At 43.0% G+C, this 12,205-nt stretch overlaps 1 protein-coding gene across 1 annotated transcript; it reads left to right on the forward strand.

Moving 5' to 3' along the window:
• Window positions 1–813: 813 nt before the first annotated feature.
• pank4 (pantothenate kinase 4 (inactive)) lies at window positions 814–10,203 on the forward strand (the record flags this gene model as incomplete). The annotated part of the gene is made up of 19 exons (XM_079218258.1): window positions 814–938; window positions 1,328–1,410; window positions 1,860–2,068; window positions 2,849–3,032; window positions 3,242–3,334; window positions 3,449–3,602; window positions 4,238–4,419; window positions 4,530–4,611; window positions 5,028–5,128; window positions 6,099–6,254; window positions 7,095–7,207; window positions 7,667–7,754; window positions 7,968–8,119; window positions 8,584–8,639; window positions 8,762–8,811; window positions 9,094–9,198; window positions 9,436–9,536; window positions 9,684–9,752; window positions 9,960–10,203. The coding sequence occupies exons 1-19, from the start codon at window positions 815–817 to the stop codon at window positions 10,201–10,203; spliced, it is 2,346 nt and encodes a 781-aa protein (XP_079074384.1). The 5' UTR covers window position 814.
• Between the last annotated feature and the right edge of the window lie 2,002 nt (window positions 10,204–12,205).

Genomic DNA, 12,205 nt, shown 5'->3' on the forward strand with positions numbered 1-12,205 from the left:
CTTAAGTCGTGTCATTTTGAAATTCATCAACAACATTTTTTTTTTCTCCCTCAGTGTATTTCTCAATGGACACTTTATATTTCTATTTTGGCTGAGCAGTACCCTCTAGTGGTTAGTTTGTGTATGTGCACTTAAAATGCATAGTTGTAAAATACAAAATCTGATTTAGGATTGGTAAAAACATCTTATTCCACAGTGTCATATATTGTCTGTATCAGCTTGTTTCATTCACTGCTCCATTGCATCATCAAATGAGAATATTAGACACGTCTGCTGCATCATTGATACATATTTTTAGATACCTTGGGATCTTGAAAATGATGTCTTGTGGGTTTTTAAATAAATGAGTTCTGAATGAGCTGCCAGCTGCTGCATGTCAGAGGGTTAACGTTCAACAGGCAAAACAATGAGCTGAGAGACGTGGCAGGCTACAGTAGTTTTTACTCCACCTGTAATGCTTGTTTCAGAAGTCTAATTATATATAAGTGGTTTAGTAAAATTATAGAAATTGTTTACTCATTGTTTTAGTCTATATGTGCCACACATCTACTTTTTATTATTTAATAATTCGTGACAGTTGAGAGTAGACGTGAAAATAATAAATAAATACAATACGTAATTTACTAATGTACTCTTCTCTCCAGATGTTAATCAAGTTAATGAAAAGAGTTAAAAACATGTTTTTCCACAAGTGTTTTCTGGGTTACACGCCCCACAGTGCACGCGGATGCTGATTGGACGACTGCGGGGGCGCGTACGTACGTACGTGGTCACGGCGCGGCGCGCACGCAGCGTCAGAACCGTTGCCGTGACCATGACGGACTGTGGCGGACTCCACAGCAGCACAAGTAGACACACCATGGACAAAAGCATCACTCTCCCGCCCGACGAGATATTCCGCAACTTGGAGAACGCGAAGCGGTTCGCGATAGACATAGGTACCGGGGAATACACACCTTTTATTTATTAATTCAGCCACTTCCGCGTTCACGTAGCTATGCCGCAGCCTGACACTTGACAACACGTGACTGTTAAGAGAAAGTAAACAAGGCGAAGCTAGCGTTAGCGCTTTCAATTCGTGTCTAATTCGGAGTTTTGTTTGACAACAGAGTCTGGTGAGGTTTCTGGAGGATCAAAACAAACCAGGCTAACTTTGACAAGTGTAGCACGGTTGGTGTTAGCCGCTAGCTAGCTAGTGTTAGTTTGTCTCAGTCTCTGTTTAGCTAGCTTACGCTGCAGTCTCACAGTTTAGGAGTCTTGATTCTCAACCTTCTGCTGGCTAACGGGTTTCTAATTTGACACGGTCCGTGCTGTCTTGCTTGCACAGGGGGATCTCTCACAAAGCTCGCCTACTACTCGACAGTCCAGCACAAGGTGGCCAAAGTACGATCCTTCGACCACACTACAAAGGTAATGCACCGTATCTGTGTTATGTCACTTTCTGCAAAAGCTGTGGCGTCCTGGGTCACATGTTGGCACAAACAACCTGCCATATGCGACTTTGCTATCTTTGTTCCACTCCAGCAGAGGTTATGTCTCCATACATAAAGCCTCCAGAGACGTTAAGTAGTTTATAATGATGCCATGAGAATATTACTTAAGAGCAAGAGATGGTGTAGTGCCAGTGCCATGTTTGTGGCTGGCAAACTGTTTTAAGAAATCTTATGTAGGAATTTATTTGCCGGCTTAATGACACACTGAAACCATCTTGGTTTTATCAACACTGGTAGGTCTATTGATATTTAATGTTCTGTCTTATCTGGACGCTGAGTCTGAAATATAGTTTGATTGATCGGTATATAATGAAGTGTACACCCTTTTCTCCTCTTGCGTGTCCGTCTCATGCGTGTGTCCCCCAGGAGGCCACCAGTGACGAGCTCTATGAAATATCTGTGCAGGAAGAGGTCACTGCACGGCTGCACTTCATCAAGTTTGAAAATGCCTACATTGAAACGTGCTTGGACTTCGTCAAGGACCACCTGGTCAACACGGACACCAAAGTTATCAAAGCCACGGGCGGAGGGGCGCACAAGTTCAAAGAACTCATTGAGAGGAAACTCGGGCTCAGGTGAGTCTCCGGATCGTTGTTTCTGTGCTTGTAGAGACTGCAAACATAAACAGGAAAGGGAGGATCTGACATGTTCAGGATGACTGTATTGGAATAAACAATGGCCCACTTCCTATGAAACAGAGGACACACTAGGTTGTTTACTATGCTTTGCTCACCCACAACAACAGGGGATTCCCGTTGTTTGTTCAGCTAACAATCAGTTGAATAGTTGAACTTTTATTCCTTCAGACACATGAGTCCATACAATAACAACAACAAAATACAATACGAGGACACCAAAACACATTGCAGTTCAAAAGTCACTCATGGTTAAAAAACATTGAGAAATTTGTCCCAATGTTTCCAAAAACAAGAAGAATACCTCGTATCACTTTGTGTTGGCTCAGTTAAGCCTTTATGATTACATGTTGTGACTCAGTCAATCAACATTTAAATTTGTACATAACATTCTTCAACACAGCATGAAAGGTGGGAACATTACTCGTCACAAACATATATGACTTTCCCTTGTCCATCTTGGGAGCTTGAGTCTGAGTCTAGTAATTCAACTCGCAGAGAGAGGAGGTTAATACATGAAATCAGCGTTATTTTTTTCTGCTCGCATGCTCGAGAAATCTGCAAATGTGTAGTAATATTATCCAAACAAAGGAGATTGCACGAGGTCATACTTAAGGATTTACCAGATTGAGGACAAACCAGTTGGTCGTCTTTTCTGGATATATTTCACATTTGGCTGGTCGATGATTCAATCGAATGTTTTTATTTTTCCCGTGGCAGAGTGGACAAAGAGGATGAGATGACCTGTCTCATCAAGGGCTGTAACTTTGTGCTGAGGAACATCCCCCACGAGGCCTTCGTGTACGCCAAGCACGCCGACTCAGAGTTCCGCTTTCAGACGACCCAACCGGACATCTTCCCGTACCTGCTGGTGAACATCGGCTCCGGCGTGTCCATCGTCAAGGTAATAACCGCCAAGGCGACATGTTGTCAGAGGTTGAGACAAGTAGACCCTGTTGAATAATATAAAGCAGAGCAGTCAGGATTTCCAGCGGCATCAAATGATTCAGTAGTTATTTTGATAATTTAAACAGCAAATCACTGGTGATGTGCATGTTTTTTATTAGTAAACACAAGAAAAGGCAACGTCCCGTTCTTCTCCCTCTTCAACAGGTCGAATCCGAGGACAAATTTGAGCGAATAGGAGGAAGCTCAATAGGCGGAGGGACGTTCTGGGGCCTTGGAGCGTTGCTCACCAAAACAACGGTATCCTAAATAACTTTTCTCTAGTTTTACTGCCAGGTTGTGATGGCTGTTTGAACTTCTCAGTGCAATAGTTTGTCCCCTTAAATCTGGTGAACTTTTCTCTTTCGCCTGTAGAGATTTGACGAGTTGCTGCAGTTGGCCTCAAAAGGGCAGCACACGAGCGTTGATATGCTCGTCAAAGACATCTACGGAGGATCTTACGGGTCTTTGGGCTTGACTGGAGATCTCATTGCGAGCAGTTTTGGAAAATCTGCTACTGCTGAAAAAGGTAACGCACAGGATCATTGATTTCAAGACTGTCCAGTAGCCTTATAAATATATATATATATATATATATATATATATATATATATATATATATATATATATATATATATATATATATATATATATATATATATATATATATATATATATATACACAGTCAATATATATATATATATATATATATATATATATATATATATATACACAGTCAATATATGTCCAGGTTGGTGTAATAACAGACTGAAGAAACACACTTTATACATTGTTATGTGCATCTTGAAGGGCAGAAACTGCAGTCAGCTTTGATTTGTTCGTTTGTAAAATGTATTTCACCGGTGACGCGGTTTCAAAGTGAAGAAAAAGGGACAACGTTTCCATTGACACTTAAACCGCTGCTTACAAACCACATCCATATGCTCAGGATATTGCAAACAGAAAATAGTTAATGACTAAATCATATGATTAGTTGTATTCTGTATACTTCGGTTGAACAGAAGGAAGTTGGTAAGAAGCTTCCCAATTTGAATACTGAGGAAGAGCTCCGCTGTTGTTCATGTATCAGTGGCACATCTTAAATATTCAGTGTGGATGTTTTGCCCGTTGCATGTTTTATATGACTCTGCTCTGAACTGTAGGGTTCTCTAAAGAAGACATGGCCAAGAGCCTCCTGCATATGATCAGCAACGACATCGGGCAGCTGGCCTGTCTGTACGCCAAACTCCACAACCTGTCCCGAGTGTACTTCGGAGGCTTCTTCATCCGAGGACACCCGGTCACTATGCACACGATCACCTACAGCATCAACTTCTTCACCAAGGCAAGGCCTCTCTAGAGCAGACTGAGCACATTGCATCGTGAGGGCAGCGTGTCTCGCTGCTCTATCAGCTGAACTTCACCTACAACCCAGTTTTTCTTTTTCTTTTGTAGGGTGAAGTTCAGGCCCTGTTCCTCAGACACGAAGGCTATCTCGGAGCCATCGGAGCATTTCTTAAAGGAGCAGAGGAGGACAGTAAGGAAAAATGCACAAAAGCACAATATTGTTCTCAATTTGGTGTCAACTAGGTTTATGCTATATGTTGATAGATATTAGGCTGAAACGTGCTAATATCATATAACAGTGTGGGAAGAAAGCAAAGTATGCAATGTTGCTGACAAGCAGATACTTTATGATCAGTGCAGGGTTCACAAGCGTCATGCATGTGATCTCTTCGACACACATGACTGAAAACTCATGCTTGAGGGAGATACTTTCAGATACTATCAGGTCTGAATAAAATGCCTTAACTTCACTCGTGAAACTACTGAACCGCCAGTTTGTCTTTTACATAAACACATTTAAATAACTGACAAGGCAGAATGATTTATATGATGAATAAAATAAAACGCACTATAATTCAAATGTTAACCATGAGTGTTCCCATCTAGATCCAAACCAGTACAGCTGGGGGGAGAATTACGCGGGGAGCTCGGGCCTGATGAGCGTTTCTCCGGACATGAATCCGATGCAACGTGCACGAAGCGGAACGGTGAGTCTGACCAGACCATCGTGAACCTCCAGGAGCTTAAACCTCATGACCTACTTTCACCCAGCTGCCGGTTCATTGTTTTTTATTTATTTAATGTTTCACCCACCTTCTACCCTTCATCATATTTCTGATATTTTTTGTAATCTTTAATTGAATTTTTGTATCTCCTTCATCACTGTTCTCACTGAATCCACGATCATCACAGAAAGACATTTATTAATCTTTCTTTTCATTTCCTCTCCACACACTCCTCTGTCTACCTAACCCTCTCCTTCAGTTCCCAGTAAGTATCTCCGTCTGCTGCACTGGTGTGCTCTGGTTTGATAACTGGCTCCTGCTCAACTCTAGAATTTCGATACGTCACTTTGTTCACTGCAAGTTCATGTTTTAATAGTTTAGCTTTGATTTTACTCAAAGTCTTGCCACTGATTTCTCCGTAACTAACTCGTTTTCTTTTGGCCAAATAATACGCTGAAAAATAACAGTTTGATGTTCTCGACAGCCGCTTTGCTTTCTGGTTCCTGGGTGTGACACTTTGAGCGCCGCCCTCCGTTTAACATGAGCTTCCACGGAATCCACTCTCGCCACCGAAGTCCCTGCTTTTCTCAAGCTTACTTCTCATGAGTGCAAAGTGCAATGCCGGACTGCAAATGAAGCATTAGCTCATCTTTTGGTGACTCGACACAAGAGCGACCTATCGACGTCGTCCTTTAATGGAGTATCGATTGTGTCCCACAATTAATTAATCTGCCGGCTTCCACTTGCTTTTCAAAATCTTTCTAAAAACCTTCCCTCCTTTTTCTTGCATACTGCATCCTCCTCTTTGCTGTTTTTCTTCTCTTAATAATTAAAAAAAAGGAAAGTACTAACATGAAATATTGTGAAATAGGTCCTAGCATATAAGAGTGCTGGCGTTTGAGGAGCGGCAGCTGAGTTCACGTTGTGTCTCCTCCGTCTCTTTGTTGTGTAGTTCGACATGCTGGAGATGGACCGTCTGGAGAGGAAGCTGGTGAATCTTCCTCTGCTGCAGGACGCCTCGTCTTACATCCCCGACACCGTGGACCTCACGGAGGACGCTCTGGCCCGCGAATACTGGCTGTTCTGCTTCGAGGAGGCCCTCGATGGGGTAGGATGGAAATAGCAGAGTCTGAAATTAGAACGTTGCCTTACAGACACTTCAGGGTTCTTACGGTCATGGAAAACCTGGAAAAGTCATGGAATTTTAAAATGTTTTTTTCCAGGCCTGGAAAAGTCAGTGAAAAAGAAAAATCCCAAAAGTTTTGGAAAAGTCATGGAAATATGTTATATTCATGTGTTCATGACGTTCATTTACGCTGAGTTTGAAATAATTAATATGCTTTTAAAAGAAAGACGCTCAAAAAATAAGCAGGCATCCATACAGGCATCTATATAAATGTTTATTATTTTAATCAATCTATTGTCTCATTCATTTGTGTCATTTAAGGAAATTTTATAATTTTTTCATATTTACACCCAGATTCCACAAAATGTTTGGTCATGGAAATTTGGTTTAAAGTCATGGAAAAGTCATGGAAATCCATTGGTCAGAAGGTGTACGAACCCGGACACTTGTTCTTGAAGGAAAAACTCCATGATGAAAGAATTATGAATTTCATAAGTGGATGAGCAGGTTTTTAATGGATAATGTGCAATATTTAAAAATCACTCAATTGTGAATTCAAGAAGAAGCTCCATTTCTGAGTTACCATTGATATTTTAGACCACTGACAGTTTGTATTAATATAAAGCTTCTTTGTATTTGCCTTGGAGAAAGAAAGACAAATCCCAGTTTGATATCATGTTCTATCGTGAAGATATTAAAACAAAATAAGATCAGAAATGGACGTTACATTTGTCAGCTTTTTTTTTTTTTTCTTTCCCTGAGGTTGTAGACATGGCTGATTCATACGTGGTTCTTGTTTTGTTTTTTTCCTTTCCGCCGCAGGTGGTTAAGAGAGCTTTGGCGAGTCAGCCCGACGTGCCGGGGGCGGCCGACCGAGCCGAGAAGTTCCGGCAGAAATACAGACACAAGCTTCAGACCCTCCGCCACCAGCCGTTGTAAGAACTGCTTTGTTTTTATTTATTTTTGTTTTTGCATGCAAGGCTTATCTGTTTGACCCAGAGGTTGCTTCTAGTAGACTAAACCTCAAGTCTGTCCTTCGACGTCTGCTTTAGTTTCACGTCTGTACATCCTGCTGTAATGTCAATGAGAAAGGGAAGTCTGTTAACTGTGTCAGGCGTATAAATTCTGTCAATGATTTATTAGAATAAACAGCGATAACACGATGTGAACATAGAAGCTATTGTTGAAATTGTTTCGAAAAAAAATGCCATATTTTAATACAGAGGGTTTAAGGTCAGTTTGGCAACGTTTAAAACATTTCTTACAACGCTGTCAATGCAAGTAACGACGTAAGAAAAATACCAGTGAAAAGTGTTCTGCATCAACCGCCCACGCCCCTGTTGTGTGAATGTGTTTCTGTGTGGCTAACGTAGAGTGCTTCTCTTCTCACCCAGTGCTTATGGATCGCTCACTGTCAGAAGTCTGTTAGACACGAGGGAACACTGTTTAAACGAGTTCAACTTCCCTGATCCCTACTCTAAGGTCTGAGCCAAATCCATCCACCTTTTTTGTTGTCGTCTTCTCTCTGCTTCCTCTTTGTGTGTGTGCTACACCGCTGCTCCGGCTCTCATTCCGATTTCATGTTTCCACACATTCTCGCGGTGACGATCTGAGTTCTCCGCCTCGTGAATTTTAGCCCGAGCAAAAGCGAACGTATCCTCAAAAATGACGCTTTTCCCCTCCGCTCTGTTGCAGATCAAACAGAGGGAGAACGACATGGCGCTCAAGTACTACCAGAAGGCGGTGAAGAGCCTGGAGGAGTTGAGCTGGGAGGACAGGCAGTTCGCTCTGGTCAGGGGCGTCCTGGCTGGGAACGTCTTCGACTGGGGAGCCAAGGCCGTGTCGGAGTGAGCGGGGTTAATGGGTTCTGCGTCCCGGCACTGGGTGGCGGCAGGCAGAGGCTCTGCCGTCTGTATCTTGGCCGTGTCATGCTGCCACAGGGAGTCTGGCAACGCTACGTTTGTGTTGAGGAGTTTAGCCAGACTGCAGCGTGGGTTGAAAGTAAACAGAATTTAAAATGTTTTAAAGATACCGCAGGGCTGCTTACTATCCATCCCAATAAAGGATGTTTCTGTTGCCCTTTGAAGTCGCAGTAATAACCAGAACCGCCCGTCTCTTTAAGAAATACAGACATGTATAAGAAACTGCTGTTTTCAGCCTTTCAAGTGTGGAGATTTCCTTCCTTTCTCTGTTTTGAATGATTTTTAAACTGAATATCTTTTGGTTAAGAGTGGCAGAACAAGACATTTAAAGACACTGTAATCCAAACACCTGTCTTATTTTTGCACATTTTGTTTTTGATGTTGTGCAGCGTACTGGAGTCGGATCCTGAGTTTGGCTTTGAGCAAGCTAAACGGCAGTTGGAAGGTATCCAAGTGTTTCTCTTCTTTATTTTTTGCCCTTGAATCCTTTGACTCAAGAGAAAATAGCGCAAAGAGTCATTAAAAAAAAAATCCCACTGACTGATTTTTGTTTGTTTTCCTCCTCAGAGCGGCCATGGCTTGTTGATTCCTACGACCAGTGGTTTGAGAGACTAAAGGTCAGACTCTTTCTCCTCTTTCTCCTTTCAGAGCCAAGTTATTTATCATCACATTATTAGTGGGAGGTTTTATTAAAAGTGTGATCGTACCACACAGCGACAAACACACACATAACATGCTGTCAGCACAGACACACACATCTTATGATGAAGCACAAAGAGAAAACAACTAGCCGCCTTTTAGCGCTCAGTATTATTTCCAACCTTTGCGACAGTGTTTCTGTGTAGTGTGCTTTGGATGATGAGTGCTTGAATACAATCCATCCTGGTTTTCTCTTGCAGGGTCCTCCTCATAAGTGTGCCTTGTTTTTCGTAGATAATAGTGGACTAGACATCATTCTAGGGGTGATGCCTTTTGTCAGAGAGCTTCTCTCTCGAGGAACGGAGGTAAGAAAATCTTCACATTTAAAAAAAAATACATAAAAACTTGAAGATGCCCATGTCATTTAATCATATTTCCCTGATAGGAATAACAGATAAATGCTTAAACTAAGATTAAATGAGGTGACTAGAGTTCCAGCATGAATTAACGGCGATGCTGTGATCATGTGATCTCACTGATCAGGACATCTTTTAACTTTTTATTTATTTGCTAATCCAACTCTTCTATCCGTGACTCCTCAGGTTGTGTTGGCCAGCAACTCTGCTCCGGCTTTAAACGACGTAACCAACGGTGAACTGCAGATATTGACCGAAAGCATCGCTGCCATGGATGCAGTGATTCAGTGAGTGTTTAAAAGTGTAGTATATCTAAAAATCTATTAGCTTTTAATAAAGCATCGTCATATCCTGAGTAGTTTTTGTCTGATTTCACACCTAAAAAGCTTTGTGACCGTTGACCTGTGGTGACCTGTGGTGTGTTTGTTGCGCAGCGCCGCCCTGACGGAGGACCGGTTGACGTTGGTCCAAAGTGGTTCCAGTTCACCCTGCCTGGATCTGAGGTGGGTTGTTTCCTAATTTTATATTGGACATTTCTTAAGTAGTCTTATTCAGCCTGATTTACCAAGAATGCATCTGACTTTAGTGCGAGGGTGAAGTTCGGGCTGCAAATTTACACTTTTAAAAGCCGGACCTCTGAGCTCCTGGGGAAGAGTTCGCTATACGTTCTGTGTTTTATTTTTTTATCCTCCGTCTCTTTCCTCACGCAGCCGTCTGGACAAAGTGCTGGCGATGGTGGTGCGAGAGCGGAAAACCGACCTGGTGATCATCGAGGGAATGGGCCGAGCCATTCACACCAACTACTACGCCATGCTGAGCTGCGAGAGCCTCAAGATGGCCGTCATCAAGAACTCGTGGCTGGCCGACCGCCTGGGAGGAAAGCTGTTCAGCGTGGTCTTCAAGTACGAGGTGCCGGCGGCCGGACACGACTCTGCGGCGCTGACGCCCGAGTGAGCGCGGCGGCGGCGGCGGCGGCGGCGGCGGCGGCGGCGGCGGCGGCGGCGGAGGCGTTAGCTCTGAATGTAAGGACGGTGGTTCATGTGCTGCCACGCAGGGAATGAATGGAGAGTTTTAAAAGGTGATCATTGGCAGGGAGTTGTTTTAAAAACATTGTTGATTTCAGTTTCTTTCTTGCCGGTCTAATATCCCCCACAATCGCTTAAGTCTGCTACCATCATTACTGCCTATTGATCTCAATCAACATCCGCAGTTTGTTTTCCTGCTCGGTCATCACCGGCTGCGTCCGGTAAACTTCAACAGTTATTCGACTGTTATGACAGATGAGATCATCAGCTTGTGTGTGTGTGTGGGGGGGGGGGGGGGGGGGAGAAACAAAATCAATTTTTCATCAGTCATCGACATGCTGCCAACAACACAACGCTGTGTGTGCACCCGTAGCGGCAAGTGTGTGTGTGTGAGTGTGAGAGAGAGAGAGCAAGAGACTACAGCCTTCACTGGTAACTTTTTACATGAAGTGTATTTAATGTGCCTTGAGGCGTTATTCACTCGCATTGCTTTTAATTCCTGTCGACGGTGAAACACCGCACAAATATCTACTTTTGCTTCACAGCAATCTCACGCCATAGACGAGGAGGAAGCTCATGTTTTTTTTATGTTTTATTATTGGTATTATTACCACCAGTGTCATTGAGATTAAGAAATGAATCGCTGTAACTGGTGTAGCTGTTCAGGTGTCGTCGAGGAAAATGTTTGTTCAGTGGAAGGAGCGGCGCTTTGTCACAGTGAGCTGGTCGTGTTGCTCCACAAGGTGGCAGTGTTCTACTGTGAGGTTTTTTTGTGTGTGGAAGTCTTGATTTCTCAAATCTTTACCAGGGTGCTTGGTGTGAAAATGAACACGTGACATTTCAGGTTGAATATCTCTAACCGTCTCCATGGATCGACTGTATTTAACCGGCATGTACAAGTACACGCTGTCATCCATCCCGAAATCCAAACGACTCCAATGCAATTGTTTGAAGGCAATAATAGTGCAGCGGCTAGTTGTAACAAACCTCAGACAAACTGTGTGATCGTGTGAAGTGGCTGAATGTTTCGGTGACTTCATCGTAGAGATCAGATTTTGAGGCAGGATGTGATTTAAAAGAAGAAGAAGAAGAAGCAGAAAAAAAAGCCATGTCTTTGTGTGAAGATGTTTCTCAAACTTACAGTTGCTTGTCGTATGTTCATACAGTATGTGATATACAAGTGTGTGTGTGTATATACATATACATATACAAAATGTATTTGCATCACTTCAGTTCAGCACAACAGTGTGTATAATTCTCCTGACAATCGATTTTAATTAAACGGTGAAAACCCTTTTTATTTCATTCTTTTTCATGTGCGAGTGTGTTCATTTCTCTCTTCATGTATCGGGGGAGGTTGCAGCAGGATAGTTGTCCCATATTAAATACAGAAAAAAAAAAAAAGAAGCCCAACCTGCCCCTGGCGGTATAAAAGCTCGGCACCCCGGTATGCAGCTGTGGGCTGATAATGCATGAGGAGGCCTGGCAGGGGGTCCTCCTGCTTCTCCTCTCGCTCATCACTCTGACTGCCAAAACACACACACACACACACCAGTTCTGCAAGACGCCCTCATGTGACTTCTATGTTTCACGTATGTAAGCTCTGCTCTGGTTCTGGCTTTTTTTTCCTTCCAGCATCCGTACACTTATGGGACGAAGGACGCCGAACAACGAGCCGCTTCCCCGCCGTCTTTGCAGATGAAACCCAAACTCTCAGGCGCTGCACAAGAACCTCAGGATTTCGGGGTATTTGCTCGCCGGCGTCTAACTTTCCAATCACAGGCGAGTCTCGGTAAAACCCCGATCCCAGCAGGCCCTGAGAAAACAGTGCAGCATTGACTGCGACTGTTTGCATAACACTAATTACTGTAGTTACAGTAAACAATGATTTCAAAAGACGTGTTTTTTTTTTCCCTGCAGCTTCGAATTCA

The sequence above is a fragment of the Taurulus bubalis genome (genome assembly GCF_910589615.1).
Source record: "Taurulus bubalis genome assembly, chromosome: 5".
In the NCBI taxonomy this organism is placed as follows: Eukaryota; Metazoa; Chordata; class Actinopteri; order Perciformes; family Cottidae; genus Taurulus; species Taurulus bubalis.